Here is a 17512-nt window from a genome sequence, read left to right as displayed (position 1 = left end):
AACTGATGTGTATGCGTGGAAACAGATCTCTTCATGGGGATTGTGGACAGGATGCCTGTCTCAAGAGTGTACTTTGTGTTAGGTAATGACCTAGCAGAAGGAAAAATGAATCCAGTTCCGGCGCTGCCTCTGAGACCAATGGAGTCCACGGAGACAAAGTGACTTGAAGAAGAAGAACCACAGATATTCCCAGAGTTCACAGAATCCAGGTCCATGGCAGCTAGCAAGGCAGGCCGTGTGCTTGAGGACATAGAGGATGAGACAGAGAGACTAAGAACCCTCTCTGAGAATGAAACTAGCAAAGTGGAGCTGTGTGATACCCTCTTTGCTGATCTGGTATCCAGTGAAATGGAGAGACTGAGAACACTCTCTGAGAATGAAACCAGTGAAAATGAGCTGTGTGATACCTTCTATGCTGGTCTGAAGTTCATTGAGATGGAGAGACCGAGATCACTCTCTGAGAATGAAACCAGTGAAGTGGAGCAGAGTGATATCTTCTTTGATGGTCTGGAATCAGCTGAGATGGAGATTGAGAACATCCTCTGAGGATGAAACCAGTGAGGTGGACCTATGTGATATCTTCTTTGCTGGTTTGGAATCCAAACAAGAGTTAGTGGGTGAGGCTGATGATTTGTCTCAGGTCAATCTGAGAGAGACCCAGGATCGAATGAAGAGCTGGTACAACAAACAGGCTCAATTGAGATGCTTTGAGATGGGTGACAAGGTGTTGCTTCTATTACCCCAACCAAGGCTCAAAATATATTCAATTGTGATTCTCCCCCTTTCAAGCAGAGTGTGCTGGCTTGCATGACCTACCTTCCAGCAGCTGTGTGTGACGAAAAGGACAACCCAGCTACAGGTGCCTGGAGACCTGGGGACTTGACTGAGGCACAGAAAGGGAGTGGGAGGTGAAATTCTTCAACCTGACGGACAAGCAACGTGTGCAGATATCTGCCCTGCTGCCAAAACATCCAGAGGTTTTCTGAAGCACACCTGGACAGACCTCACTGACCAGCCATGATTTAGACATGAGAGATGCCCGGCCTATCAAACAAGCTACTTATCAGGCAAGTCCACAATGAGTAACCATCCTTCAGAAGGAGCTGAACTACATGCTGGAGCATGACCTGATTGAGCCATGTCAGTAAGAGTAGAGCTCGCCTTTGAACCTTGTTGTACCCAAGTCCGATGGGACCTATTGGTTCTGTATCGACTACCACCAAGTCAATGAGGTGATGAAGACTGATAGTTATCCCTTGCCATGTGTGGAAGATTGCATAGATCAAGTTGGCAATACTCACTATATGACAAAACTCAACCTCAGGAAGAGGTACTGGCAAACTAAATTAACCAAAAGAGCACAAGACATCAGTGCTTTTGTAGTGTTGGAATGGACATATAAGGGTAAAGTGATCTCTTTTGGCAAGAAAAATGCCCCTGTGACTCATTAGCGACTTATGGAATTTCTCATCAGAGACTTGCTTGGCTGTGTAGTTTACTTGGATGATATTGTGATATACAGTCAAAATCAGGGCAAACATCTACAAAGACTTGACAACCTTTTGACAGTCTTGAGTGAGGATAACCTTGTTCTCAACTAGGACAAATGTGAATCTGTGAAAGCCAAGGTGCAGTATTTGGGCTATGTGATCGGTAAAGGTGAGTTAGCCCCAACAACAGTAAAAGTCCAGGCTTTTGCCCAGATGGGTTCCCCCATCTAGAAGAGAACTGATATGTCTTATGGGTATGGTTGGATACTACAGAATGTTCATTGTTAACTGTGCCACAATTGCAGCTCTCCTGACATTCTTATTGAAGAAGATGTAACATATGTTTGGAATGAGCAGTGTGAGAGAGCCTTTCATCAATCAAAAGCCATTCTTTGTAACAGTCCTATTTTGCAGGCTCCTGACTTTGACTAGCCGTTCAAGTTAGCTGTAGATGCCATTAATGTAAAAGCTGGTGCTGTCCTCTTACAGAAGGGCACAGAGAGGGTTGACCACTCTAAGATATTTTAGTAAGAAATCTAATCAAGCCCAAAGGAATTACTCCACCACTGAGACAGAACTTTTGTCCTTGACACTTGCATTACAGCACTTTCATGTATATTTGTGCCCTTCAGGCAATCCTATCAGTGTTTATACAGACCATCACCCCCTTAAATATGTTAATAACTTCCGGAATACGAATCAGAGGTAAACTAAGCAGGGCCTTGTTCCTTCAAGAGTATAATTCAGAGATTCATCATGTTGCTGACACACATAATGTTCTAGCAGACAATTTGTCCTGTTCTTAAAATAAGAAAATTCCTCTTCACGGAATTTTCTCCTATGACTTCAATGTCAACATCAGCAGCAAGGGGTCAGGGAGAGGTCATGCCTGTCATCTCCCCCTGCCATGTTGTCACTCAAGTTATGCCTGGTAGTACTCAGGCCTGTCATTTTTCCCTCGCCTGTGGCACCCAGCGGCTAGGGTCTGCCAAAAGGTCATGCCTGGGAAAACTCACTTCCCAACTATCATATCAAGATTTCACCGGTGAGGTGGGGTGTGGGGTGCCTAGGCAACTCTAGCCAATTAGGACTGGCACTGTATGGCCTCTCCCTTCCAATCACAATCGAGATGGGGCGGATCGAGATGGAGCCAGCCGATCGTGACTGGCTCTGTACATTCACCCCACTACCACCACCCTGAATAAATACCCCTGAAAACTGCTTGGCCATGATTTCTCTGGCCATCACATGCCCAGCAGGTAATGTGATTTTCCTTTGTCTCAACCCTATAGCCACTACAATCACAAAGAGTGATGTGGTACTATACTCTACACTCTACAGTGTTGTACTGCATCATTTCAGGTTCACATGCAACAGTGTATTGTAATTTGTCTTACAGAACTGCCAGTCAATAAATTGCATTTGTATCATGTTCTTATAGTTGAGTTTTTGTAGAGGAAGAGATCTCTCGGTTTGAAAACCTGCCTATATCTTCAACTGTTAATGTAAATATTTGTGCTTGAGTTATGTGTTCCTTTTATCTTGTATTCTTTATTTCTTGTAATATAAGAAGTTTTAATCCTGGGTTTCAATTTCATCCCTTTAAAGTAGTGTTATCCTGTGTTGCCTAGCAATATCATTTTATCTATTCATTTTACCTGATTGCTGTTTCCCGCATCAACAAGGGAGTGCCAGGAAACAGACGAAGAATGGCCCATCCACTCATATACATATATACATAAATGCCTATACATGCACATATACATATACATATATACATACAAAGACATATACATATATACAAATATACATATTCATACTTGCTAGCCTTCATCCATTCCTGGCACTTACACACCCCACAGGAAATAGCATCCCTACCCCCTGCTTCAGCGAGATAGCACCAGGAAAACAGACAAAAAAGGCCATATTCGTTCATACTCAGTCTCTAGCTGTCATGTGTAATACACCAAAACCACAGCTCCCAATCTACATCCAGGCCCCACAGACCTTTCCATTGTTTACCCCAGATGTTTCACATGCCCTGGTCAGTCCATTGACAGTACATCAACCCCGGTATACCAGATTGTTCCAATTCACTCTATTCCTTGCACACCTCTCACCCTCCTGTATGATCAGGCCCTGATCGCTCAAAATCTTTTACTCTCCATCCTTCCACCTCCAATTTGGTATCCTGCTTCTCTGTTCCCTCCACCTCTGACACATATATCCTCTTTGTCAATCTTTCCACATGTCCAAACCATTTCAACACACCCTCTTCTGCTCTCTCAACTACACTCTTTTTATTTCCACACATCTCTCTTACCCTCTCATTACTTATTCGATCAAACCAACTCACTCCACATACTGTCCTCAAACATTTCATTTCCTACACATTCACCCTCCTCCATACAACCCTATCTATAGCCCATGCCTTGCAACCATATAATATTGATGGATCTACTATTCCTTCAAACATACCCATTTCTACTCTCTGAGATAACATTCTCTCTTTCCATACATTTTTTTATCGCTACCAAACCTTCGCCCCCTCCCCTAACCTGTGACTCACTTCCGTTTCCATGGTTCCATTCGCTGCTAAGTTCACTTCCAGACATCTAAAACACTTCACCTCCTCCAATTTTTCACCATTCAAATTTACATTCCAATTAACTTGTCCCTCAACCCTACATTTACTCTCAACTTTCTCCTTTCACACACTTTTCCAAACTCACTCACCAACCTCTGCAGTTTCTCCCATAAATCAGCCACCAGAGATGTATCATCAGAAAACAACTGACTCACTTCCCAGGTCCTCTCATCCACACCAGACTGCACACTTACCCCTCTCTCTAAAACTCTTGCACTTACCTCCCTACCCACCCCAGCCATAAACAAATTAAACAACCATGGGGACATCACACACCCTTGCAGCAAACCGACATTCACTGGGAACCAATCACTCTCTTCCTACTTGCACACATGCCTTACAATCTTAGTAAAAAATTTTAACTGCTTCTAGCAGCTTACTTCCCACACCATATACATCTTAAGATCTTCCACAAAGCATCTCTATCAACCCTATCATATGCCTTCTCCAGATCTGTAGATGATACACATAAATCCATCTGTTTTTCTAAGTATTTCACACACATATTCTTCAAAGCAAACACCTGATCCACACATTCTTTGCCACTTCTGAAACCACACTGCTCTTCCCCAATCTGATGCTCTGTACATGCCTTCACCTGTATCTTCACACATTCAAGTGAATGCAACTTAAAAGCAAAGCTCAAAACATTTGCGAAGAGTTTCATATCTTGGAATGGCTTTTACATGAAGCAGTTGCCACTCGCATTCTTCATTCATATTAAAACTGAACAGGCTTTTACTATCCACAAATGCTGATTCTTTAAACACAGCAGGCAAGATTTTCAAATATACACTACAGTCACATGACTATCCATCTTAAAAGAAATCTCATCCTGAGTGGTCTAAGAACTGTTGTCAAAATGGAATGGCAAAGAATTCATTGTCTTAATTTCTCCAGTATACCACTAGAACATCAAGTACAGCAAATACATTTTATAAATAGCAATTTATAGTTCATTGGCAATTTATACAAATCAGTGACATTCACTTCATGATAAGTAACAAGTTATAAATCAATACCTTGCATCTAACCAAAGAGTACGACAGAAGAGAGTAAAACAGTTGGCCCATTCTCCACACCGACCCTGCCTTGTTTCTAAGAGCTTTGCAGGGTGATTGTATCGCACAAAACAGTCAGTAGTTCCACAGCTCTGAAAAAGTAAATATTATGGAAACATTTAGAGAAATGATAATTTCTTTTTTCTTCCCATCACACCTGTTCTGACAAAACAGTGCCCAAATAAAATTCTCACATAGTAAAACTGGATTCTCAGTGGTAACTGAATATTACTGAGTAATCATATCTTGTAATAAAAGAGCCACAAATCCTAAATCAAAACCAACCAAACAACCATGCATATCAATGAACACAATTACAAAACCAAAACAAATGAAGGAAATGGAAACAACTAAAGTAATATGAACATACTTAGAAAATCAAGAGTCAGTGGCACAGGGAAAGTAGGGCTTCTCTGAGACCAAAGGGTAGATTAGTCAACGACTTGTCCATTACATTAATACCCTGATTAGCACTCAGGATATATTCCTAGGAAATGGAACACTAAGTGGAACAGCTCTCTATATGGTCACTATACCATTGCATATATGAAGAAACATTCCTGATGACATTTTTTGCGATGATATACGGATGCTCCCCAACATATTCTCGAGTTCCATTCTGACCTACTGGTCGGATCTTGAAATGGATGCATGTAGAATTCACATACCTGTACAGCATTCTTTTATCCTACTAATTTTCTACCATGAAAATTTATTAACCAGCTTTATTATATGATTCTGTAGTTTCATTCTAACTTTTATCTAAAATTATCTAGTTCATAGATTGATTCATCCAAACTTTCAACGAACATTTTGGCAGCTGTTTCATAAGCACTTGCTGCTTCAAATGTGACTAGAACATTGTGCAAGTTGTATCTTCTTTTAAATCTACTGAACCAACCATGACTTGCTGTGAAGTTCTCAATATAATCCTCACCCGCTCACTCCTTCAAAGTCTCAAAAAGACTTCTAGCCTTCACCTGAATTGTTGGTAAGCTTAGTGGTACATGCTTTTGAATTTCACATTATCAACAACTTTTACATTTCATGGATGGGCCTTTGTCATTGCTTTGTTATCATCATAGACTTTAAACGAGCCGAACCTTTCACAGCTTCATGTATTTCTTCTTTGTCCTTAAAAATTGTGGAGACTGTCAAATGGGACAACTGTACATCATGTGCAATCACATTAACTTTTATCCTCCCTCATAATTTGAAGCATCTTCCTCAGCTTCAGACCAGATCTATCAACATATGATGGGTTTTTCCTCTTGCTCGTCATCTTCTTTGGGGTCTAATACAAATATGGTTTAATCCAGCATGAAAATTCATTAGATTCACTTGAATAATGCACACTTACTAAATGGTAACAGAGAGTGAAAACTGAGAGATGCTGTGATGTACACAATACTGGGATCATCTGGTATCACTATCATATGCGCAAAGCCATTGATACTGGCAAATTTATGACCAAGTGCAATTTTTATATTTACTTACATTTTTTGGAGTCTGGAGGTCCCTCCCTCCAGTTTTTGCTTTTCCAGGGGAGGGAATGGAGAGAGGGGCCAGATGAGGATTTCTCTCTGGGGCTCAATCCTCTGTTCTTGATGCTACCTGGCTAGCGCGGGAAGTAGCAAATATGTATGAAAATATATATGTGTATACATGTGGTATGAGAAGCATGGGAGGTGGGCAGATTAGAAAGGGTAGCGAGTGGTGGGATGAAGAAGTAAGATTATAAGTGAAACAGAAGAGAGAGGCTTTTGGATTAGTTTTGCAGGGAAATAGTGCAAATGACCGGGAGATGTATAAAAGAAAGAGGCAGGAGGTCAAGAGAAAGAAGCAAGAGGTGAAAAAAAGGGCGAATGAGAGTTGGGGTGAGAGTATCACTAAATCTTAGGGAGAATAAAAAGATGTTTTGGAAGGAGGTAAATAAAGTGCGTAAGACAACAGAACAAATGGGAACATCAGTGAAGGGGGCTAATGGGAGGTGATAACAAGTAGTGGTGGGTGATGTGAGAAGGAGATGGAGTGAGTTTTTTGAAGGTTTGTTGAATGTGTTAGATGATAGAGTGGCAGATATGGGGTGTTTTGGATGAGGTGGTGTGCGAAGTGAGAGGGTTAGGGAGAATAATTTGGTAAACAGAGAAGAGGTAGTAAAAGCTTTGCGGAACATAAAAGCCAGCAAGGCAGCGGGTCGGGATGGTATTGCAGTGGAACTTATTAAAAAAGGGGGTGAATGTATTGCTGACTGGTTGGTAAGGTTATTTAATGTATGTATGACTCATGGTGAGGTGCCTGAGGACTGGCAGAATGCTTATATAGTGCCATTGTACAATGGGAAAGGGGATAAAAGTGAGTGCTCAAATTACAGAGGTATAAGTTTGTTGAGTATTCCTTGGAAATTATATGGGAGGGTATTGATTGAGAGGGTGAAGGCATGTACAGAGCATCAGATTCGGGAAGAGCAGTGTGGTTTCAGAAGTAAAAGAGGATGTGTGGATCAGGTGTTTGCTTGGAAAAATGTATACGAGAAATACTTAGAAAAGCAAATGGATTTGTATGTAGCATTTATGGATCTGGAGAGGGCATATGATAGAGTCGACAGAGATGCTCTGTGGAAGGTATTAAGAATATATGGTGTGGGAGGTAAGTTGTTAGAAGCAGTGAAAAGATTTTATCGAGGAAGTAAGGCATGTGTATGTGTAGGAAGAGGGGAAAGTGATTGGTTCTCAGTGAATGTAGGTTTGCGGCAGGGGTGTGTGATGTCTCCATGGTTGTTTAATTTGTTTATGGATGGGGTTGTTAGGGAGGTGAATGCAAGAGTTTTGGAAAGAGAGGCAAGTATGCAGTCTGTTGTGGATGAGAGAGCTTGGGAAATGAGTCAGTTGTTGTTTGCTGATGATACAGCACTGGTGGCTGATTCGTGTGAGAAACTGCAGAAGCTGGTGACTGAGTTTGGTAAAGTGTGTGAAAGAAGAAAGCTGACAGTAAATGTGAATAAGAGTAAGGTGATTGGGTACAGTAGGGTTGAGGGACAAGTCAATTGGGTGGTAAGTTTGAATGGAAAAAAATTGGAGAAAGTGAAGTGTTTTAGATATCTGGGAGTGGATTTGGCAGCAGATGGAACCATGGAAGTGGAAGTAAATCATAGGGTGGGGGAGGGGGTGAAAGTTCTGGGAGTGTTAAAGAATGTGTGGAAGTCGAGAACATTTTCTCGGAAAGCAAAAATGGGTATGTTTGAAGGAACAGTGGTTCCAACAATGTTATATGGTTGCGAGGCGTGGGCTATAGATAGAGTTGTGTGGAGGAGGGTGGATGTGCTGGAAATGAGATGTTTGAGGACAATATGTGGTGTGAGGTGGTTTGATCAAGTAAGTAATAATAGGGTAAGAGAGATGTGTGGTAATAAAAAGAGTGTGGTTGAGAGAGCAGAGGAGGGTGTTTTGAAATGGTTTGGTCACATGAAGAGAATGAGTGAGGAAAGATTGACCAAGAGGATATCAGGGCCTGAACATGCAGGAGGGTGAAAGGCGTGCAAGGAATAGAGTGAATTGGAACGATGTGGTATACTGGGGTCGACGTGCTGTCAATGGATTGAACCAGGGCATGTGAAGCGTCTAGGGTAAATCATGGAAAGTTCAGTGGGGCCTGGATATGGAAAGGGAGTTGTGGTTTCGGTGCATTATTACATGACAGCTAGAGACTGAGTGTGAACGAAAGTGGCCTTTGTTGTCTTTTCCTAGCGCTACCTCGCACACGAGGGGGAAGGGGTTTTTATTTCATGTGTGGCGGGGTGGCGATGGGAATGAATAAAGGCAGACAGTATGAATTATGTACATGTGTATATATGTATATGTCTGTATATATATATATATATATATATATATATATATATATATATATATATATATATATATATATAAGGGGATAAGAGTGAGTGCTCAAATTACAGAGGTATAAGTTTGTTGAGTATTCCTGGTAAATTATATGGGAGGGTATTGATTGAGAGGGTGAAGGCATGTACAGAGCATCAGATTGGGGAAGAGCAGTGCGGTTTCAGAAGTGGTAGAGGATGTGTGGATCAGGTGTTTGCTTTGAAGAATGTATGTGAGAAATACTTAGAAAAGCAAATGGATTTGTATGTAGCATTTATGGATCTGGAGAAGGCATATGATAGAGTTGATAGAGATGCTCTGTGGAAGGTATTAAGAATATATGGTGTGGGAGGCAAGTTGTTAGAAGCAGTGAAAAGTTTTTATCGAGGATGTAAGGCATGTGTACGTGTAGGAAGAGAGGAAAGTGATTGGTTCTCAGTGAATGTAGGTTTGCGGCAGGGGTGTGTGATGTCTCCATGGTTGTTTAATTTGTTTATGGATGGGGTTGTTAGGGAGGTAAATGCAAGAGTCCTGGAAAGAGGGGCAAGTATGAAGTCTGTTGGGGATGAGAGAGCTTGGGAAGTGAGTCAGTTGTTGTTCGCTGATGATACAGCGCTGGTGGCTGATTCATGTGAGAAACTGCAGAAGCTGGTGACTGAGTTTGGTAAAGTGTGTGGAAGAAGAAAGTTAAGAGTAAATGTGAATAAGAGCAAGGTTATTAGGTACAGTAGGGGTGAGGGTCAAGTCAATTGGGAGGTGAGTTTGAATGGAGAAAAACTGGAGGAAGTGAAGTGTTTTAGATATCTGGGAGTGGATCTGTCAGCGGATGGAACCATGGAAGCGGAAGTGGATCATAGGGTGGGGGAGGGGGCGAAAATTTTGGGAGCCTTGAAAAATGTGTGGAAGTCGAGAACATTATCTCGGAAAGCAAAAATGGGTATGTTTGAAGGAATAGTGGTTCCAACAATGTTGTATGGTTGCGAGGCGTGGGCTATGGATAGAGATGTGCGCAGGAGGATGGATGTGCTGGAAATGAGATGTTTGAGGACAATGTGTGGTGTGAGGTGGTTTGAGCGAGTGAGTAACGTAAGGGTAAGAGAGATGTGTGGAAATAAAAAGAGCGTGGTTGAGAGAGCAGAAGAGGGTGTTTTGAAATGGTTTGGGCACATGGAGAGAATGAGTGAGGAAAGATTGACCAAGAGGATATATGTGTCGGAGGTGGAGGGAACGAGGAGAAGAGGGAGACCAAATTGGAGGTGGAAAGATGGAGTGAAAAAGATTTTGTGTGATCGGGGCCTGAACATGCAGGAGGGTGAAAGGAGGGCAAGGAATAGAGTGAATTGGAGCGATGTGGTATACAGGGGTTGACGTGCTGTCAGTGGATTGAATCAAGGCATGTGAAGCGTCTGGGGTAAACCATGGAAAGCTGTGTAGGTATGTATATTTGCGTGTGTGGACGTATGTACATGTGTATGGGGGGGGGTTGGGCCATTTCTTTCGTCTGTTTCCTTGCGCTACCTCGCAAACGCGGGAGACAGCGACAAAGTATAAAAAAAAAAAAAAAAAATACGTTGAGATGTATAGGTATGTATATTTGCGTGTGTGGACGTATATGTATATACATGTGTATGTGGGTGGGTTGGGCCATTCTTTCGTCTATTTCCTTGTGCTACCTCGCTAACGTGGGAGACAGTGACAAAGCAAAATAATAATAATAATAATATGTTGAAATGTATAGGTATGTTCATGTGTGTGTGTGTGGACATGTATGTATATACATGTGTATGTGGGTAGGTTGGGCCATTCTTTCGTCTGTTTCCTTGCGCTACTTCGCTGACATGGGAGACAGCGACTAAGTATAATAAATACATATAAATAAATACTTTTTCCAGTCCTGTGTAAATATGGTTGTAAGTCGCATAAGTCATAAGTTAGGGAGCATTTTATATATATCCCCTCCTGACATACATTTGAGTTCTGTTCTCACAGACTGGTCAGATCTCAAAATGGGTGCAAGAAGGATGCATGTCAGCATGGCATGTAGAATTTGTATGCCTGTAAAGCATTCTTTCATCCCACCCAATTTCTATCTTGATTATCTCATTTTATATCAACCAGCTTTGTTCTATGATTCTGCACTTTCTTTTTACCTTTTATCTAAGATTCTTTAGTTGATATTTCATTGTTCTTATCTTTCAATTTATATTCTTCTTCCGGTCATATGTATGGATGGTCTTAAGTCACACGGGTCATAAGTAGGAGAAAGCCTGTACTTCATCATACACTAAACCACTGATTTAATGGACTAATAGGGGGAAAGGGTGTCTGTTACTGCCAAAAGTCGGTTAAATCGAATGTAACCTATTTCTGTGCCACATTTAAGTTCACATGCTTTCTTTTAACTCCTCGATCACTGTAGGGTTTAGTGTGCGGAATAATAGTTAGGTGGTGGGCACTGGGCAGTGTGGGCATGCTCACCGGGCAGTTGGATGCAGGAGTCAGACTGAGAAAGAGGTGATGCCACCCCTCTCCTTTGAAAGGATACTTCTTTATGATAAAATGAGGATGGACTACCTGCTTTCACTGTACCTCTTACATGATGCAGTGAGTAGGATTCGAACCTGTGTGGGAAAATCCCAAATCATCACAAGGATGCTCACCTTCCTCAGATGGTGTGCACCCTAGGAATTGACCTTGGAAGAGCAACCAATCTAGACAGTAAGGAGGTGGAAGCTTTCTACAAAAAAAAAAGAGGGGAGGAATCATGGCCTGCATCTCCTTAGCCCACTTCCCCCAGTCCATTGGGTTCACTGAAGCAGTTGTAAAGGCAGCCAAATGGGTGATGAGGGGCACCATGGGTGTTGGAGGGAGCCTGTACAACAGCAAAGAGACTCAGGCTATATTCCTAGACGGGGGAATAAGTCACTCTCACAGCTGGCAGCATGAAGACAGTTGCGAGATGGTATCCTGGCACCTCAGCAACATTACCTGATAAACTGGCGATAGACAACTGTTCTGCAAAACAAATTGCAAGCTACAGCAGAGAGCCAGGTACAGGTCAGGCTTGGTAGTGGAGGTGAAGCCATATAGACAATACTCAGTGAAGCTGGATGGCAGTGGCCACCTGTCTTTGTGAAACCAATATCACCTATGCCCCCATGTTTCGCCAATCCACACAACACCCATGGGTCAAGGGGAGTACCCACCAGCAGTGGTTTCGTCCCTAATTGTGGCAACACCCAGCCTCAGGTGGCGGCACCCTCACCATGTAAGTCACGACCCTGCACACTGACAAGATTATGTTTGTGGTGGCTCCTGTAAAGAGTGAACACACTAATTTATGTCAGTTTTGTTACCAAAATCTCTTGAGGGGGGTGTAGGGTTTAGTGTGTGGAATGACAGCTGGGCAGCGGGCACCCAGCAATGTGGGAACGCTCACTGGGCAGTTGGAGGCAGGGGTCAGACAGAGGTGATGCCAACCCTATCTTGTGAAAGGATACTTCTTTATAATAAAGTGAGGATGGACTACCTGCTTTCACTGCACCTCTTACAACCACTTGGTGCCATTTTCAATTGTAAGGATTGCAAAATTATTCAAAAACTAAAGTCACAATTCTGAAATAACAGAAAACTCTGTATACAACCTGACTGCACAATAGCTTGAGGCAGACTGAGACCGAAACAAAGTGAGTATACCTCACGCTACTACAAACAAGTGCAATATGAAATGAGCATGGTGATGCATTAGAGATTTTTTCTTCAAATAATTAATGAATTGCATTGTTGTCTGTTAAATGAAAAAATCAGTTATATCTGAGTCTGTTAAGTCGAGAGTTTACTGTACAGTACTGTACAGATTATTACAGTAACATATCATTATCAATTAATGAATAAACTTATTCATTATTTATCATACTTAATCGCTGCTTCCCAAGTCAGCAAGGTAGCGCCAGGAAACAGACAAGGAATGGCCCATCCACTTAGCAGCGGATGGATCCATGGAAGCGGAAAAGAATCACAGGGTGGGGGAGGAGGTGAAGGTTCTTGGAGCATTGAAGAATGTGTGGAAGGTGAGAATGTTATCTCAAAGAGCAAAATCGGGTATGTTTGAAGGAATAGTGGTTCCAACAATGTTATATGGTTGCGAGGCATGGGCTATAGATAGGATTGTATGGAAGAGGATGGATATGTTGGAAATGAAATGTTTGAACACAACATATAGTGTGAGGTGGTTTGATCGAGTAAGTAATGAAAGGGTAAGAGAGATTTGTGATCATAAAAAGAGTATGATTGAGAGAGCAGAAGAGGGTGTGTTGAAATGGTTTGGACACATGGAGAGAATGAGTGAGAAAAAATTGACAAAGAGGATTTATGTGTCAGAGGTGGAGGGAACAAGGAGAAGCGGGAGACCAAATTGGAGGTGAAGGGATGGAATAAAGAGATTTTGAGCAATTGGGGCCTGAACATACAGGAGGGTGAAAGGCAGGAATGGAGTGATTTGGAACGATGTGGTATACTGGGGTCAATGTGCTGTCAATGGACTGAACCAGGGCATGTGAAGCATCTGGGGTATACCATGGAAAGGTCTGTGGGGTCTGGATGTGGAAAAGGAGCTGTGGTTTCGTTGCATAACACATGACAGCTAGAGACTGAGTGTGGATGAATGTGGCCTTTTTGTCTTTTCCTGGCACTAACTTGCTAAAGGGGGGGGAGGATGCTATTTACAGTGTGGCAGAGTAATGACAGCAATGGATGAAAGCAGCAAGTATATGTACATGTATATATATGTATGTCTGTGTATGTATATGTATGTATACACTGATGTATACCTGTATGTATATGTGCATGTATGGGAGACCTGGGTGAGGAAGTAACAGGAGAGACTGAGTGCAGGATGGAAAAAGATGAAAGCAAATGACGTAAGGGGAGTCGGGGAGGAATGGGATGCATTTAGGGAAGCAGTGATGGCTTGCGCAAAAGATGCCTGTGGCAGGAGAAAGTTGGGAGGTGGGCAGATTAGAAAGGGTAGTGAGTGGTGGGATGAAGAAGTATAAAATTGTTAGTGGAAGAGAAGAGAGAGGCATTTGGACAATTTTTGCGAGTAGTGTGAATGACTGGGAGATATATAAAAGAAAGAGTCAGGAGGCCAAGAGAAAGGTGCAAGAGGTGAAAAAGAGGGGCAAATGAGAGTTGTGGTGAGAGAGTACCATTAAATTTTAGGGAGAATAAAACGATGTTTTGGAAGGAGGTAAATAAAGTATGTAAGACAAGAGAACAAATGGGAACATAAGTGAAGGGGGCTAATGGGGAGGTAATAACAAGTAGTGATGAAGTGAGAAGGAGAAGGAGTGAGTATTTTGAGGGTTTGTTGAAAGTGTTTGATGACAGAGAGGCAGATATAAGGTATTTTGGTCGAGGTGGTGTGAGAAGTGAGAGGGTCAGAGAGAAGGGTTTGATAAACAGAGAAGAAGCTTTGCAGAAGAAACTCAGCAAGGCGGTGGGTTTGGATGGTACTGCAGTGGAATTAAAAAAATGGGGGTGACTGGGTTGTTGACTGGTTGGTAAGGATATTCAATGTATGTATGGTTCATGGTGAAGTGCCTGAGGATTGGCGGAATGCATGCATAGTGCCATTGTACAAAGGCAAAGGCGATAAAGGTGAGTGTTCAAATTACAGACGTATAAGTTTGTTGAGTATTCCTGGAAAATTATATGGGAGGGTATTGACTGAGAGGGTAAAGGCATGTACAGAGCATCTGACTGGGGAAGAGCAGTGTGGTTTCAGAAGTGGTAGAGGATGTGTGGATCAGGTGTTTATTTTGAAGAATGTATGCAAGAAATACATAGAAAAACAAATGGATTTGTATGTAGCATTTATGAATCTAGAGAAGGCATATGATAGAGTTGATAGAGATGCTTTGTGGAAGGTATTAAGAGTATATGGTGTGGGAGGTAAGTTGCTAGAAACAGTAAAAAGTTTCATTCAAGGATGTAAGGCATATGTACAAGTAAAAAGAGAGGAAAGCGATTGGTTCCCAGTTAATGTCCGTTTGTGACAAGGGTGCATGATGTCTCCATGGGTGTTTAATTTCTTTATGGATGGGGTTGTTAGGGAGGTGAATGTAAGAGTTTAGGAGAGAGGGGCAAGTATGCAGTCTGTTCTGGATGAGAGGGCTTGGGAAGTGAGTCAGCTGTTGTTCGCTGATGATACAACGCTCATGACTGATTCAGGTGAGAAACTGCAGAAGTTGGTGACTGAGTGTGGTAAAGCGAGTGAAAGAAAAAAGCTGAGAGTAAATGTGAATAAGAGCAAGGTTATTAGGTTCAGTAGAGTTGATGAACAAGTTAACTGGGATGAACATTTGAATGGAGAAAAACTGGAGGAAGTGAGGTGTTTTAGATATCTGGGAGTGGATTTAGCAGTGGATGGAACCATGGAAGCGGAAGTGAGTCACAGTGTGGGTGAGGGGGCGAAGGTTCTGGGAGCGTTGATGAATGTATGGGAGGCAAGAACATTATCTCGGAGAGCAAAAATGGGTATGTTTGTGGGAATAGTGGTTCCAACAATGTTATATGGATGCGAGGCATGGGCTATAGATAAGGTTGTGCAGAGGAGGGTGGATGTGTTGGAAATGAAATGTATTGAGGACAATATGTGGTGTGAGGTGGTTTGATCGAGCAAGTCATGAAAGGGTAAGAGAGATGTGTGGTAATAAAAAGAGTGTGGTTGAGAGAGCAGAAGAGGATGTTTAAAATGGTTTGGTCATATGAAGGGAATGAGTGAGGAAAGATTGACAAAGAGGATATATGTGTCAAAGGTGGAAGGAACAAAAAGTGGGAGACCAATTGGAGGTGGAAGGATGGAGTGATAAAGATTTGAGCAATTGGGACCTGAACATACAGGAGGGTGAAAGGCGTGCAAGGAATAGAGCAAATTTGAACGATGTGGTATACTGGGGTCGATGTGCTGTCAACTGATTGAACCAGGGCATGTGAAGAGTCTGGGGTCAACCATGGAAAGTTTTGTGGGGCCTGAAGTGGAAAGGGAGCTGTGGTTTCAGTGCACTACACAGGACAGCTAGAGACTGAGCGTGAACAAACGTGGCCTTTGTTGTCTTTTCCTAACGCTACCTTATGCGCGTGCAGGGGATGGGGGGTGCCATTTCATGTGTGGCGGGGTGGCAATGGGAATGGATGAAGGCAGCAAGTATGGATATGTACACGTGTACATATGTGTATGTATAGGTATGTACATGTTGAAATGTATAGGTATGTATATGTGTGTGTATGGGTGTTTATGTATATACATGTGTATGTGGGTGGGTTGGGCCATTCTTTCATCTGTTTCCTTGTGCTACCTCACTAATGCAGGAGACAGCGACTAAGTATAATAAAAAGAATAAAAATAAATATGTGTGTGTATGTGTATATGAGTGGCTGGGCCATTCTTTGTCTGTTTCCTTGCACTACCTCGCTGATGTGGGAAACAACGACTAAGTATAATACCAATAATTATGATGATAATAATAATAATAATAATAATAATAATAATAATATATATACATAAATGTCCATATACGCACATTTTTTTTTTTTCATACTATTCGCTATTTCCCGCGATAGCGAGGTAGCGTTAAGAACAGAGGACTGGGCCTTTTTTTTTTTTTTTTTTCCAAAAGAAGGAACAGAGATACGCACATATACATACATATACATATCAACATATACATACATATACATACACATACACAGACATAAACATATATGCACATGTACATTCATACTTGCTCGCCTTCATCCATTCCTGTCGCTACATTCCCACACAGGAAACAGCATTGCTACTCCTCCTCTAGCAAGGTAGAACCAGGAAAACACAAAAAAGGCCACATTCATTCTCACTCAGTCTCTAGCTGTCATGTGTAATGCACCGAAACCACAGCTCCCTATCCACATCCAGGCCACACAGACCTTTCCATGGTTTACACCAGACGCTTCACATGCACTGGTTCAGTCCATTGACAGCACGTTGACCCAGTATACCACATCGTTCCAATTCACTCTATTCCTTGCATGCCTCTAACCCTCCTGTATGTTCAGGCCCCGATCACTCACAATCTTTTTCACTCCATCCTTCTACTTCCAATTTGGTCTCTAACTTCTTGTTCCCTTCGCCTCTGACGCATATATTCCTCACTCATTCTCTCCATATGTCCAGACTATTTCAACATGCCCTCTTCTGCTCTCTCAACCACGCTCTTTATTTCAACACATCTCTCTAACCCTTTCATTACTTACTCGATCAAACCACCTCACACCACATATTATCTTCAAGCATTTCATTTCTAAAACATCCACCCTCCTCCGTACAACCCTATCTATAGCCCATGCCTCACAACCATATAATATTGTTGGAATTACTATTCCTTCAAACATACC

At 42.1% G+C, this 17512-nt stretch overlaps 1 protein-coding gene across 1 annotated transcript in view; it reads right to left on the bottom strand.

Annotated features, from left to right (window-relative positions):
• Positions 1-17512, bottom strand: part of Pngl (N-glycanase Pngl) — a 189340-nt gene that overhangs the window by 56001 nt on the left and 115827 nt on the right. The window contains exon 6 of the mRNA XM_071667835.1: positions 5160-5290. Coding sequence (XP_071523936.1) covers positions 5160-5290 — 131 coding nt within the window. The remainder of the gene's footprint in view (positions 1-5159; positions 5291-17512) is intronic.

The sequence above is a fragment of the Panulirus ornatus genome, chromosome 12, assembly GCF_036320965.1.
Source record: "Panulirus ornatus isolate Po-2019 chromosome 12, ASM3632096v1, whole genome shotgun sequence".
NCBI classification, from domain to species: domain Eukaryota; kingdom Metazoa; phylum Arthropoda; class Malacostraca; order Decapoda; family Palinuridae; genus Panulirus; species Panulirus ornatus.
The sequence above is the reverse complement of the archived record's forward strand: the minus strand, read 5'-3'. Positions and strand labels throughout refer to the sequence as shown.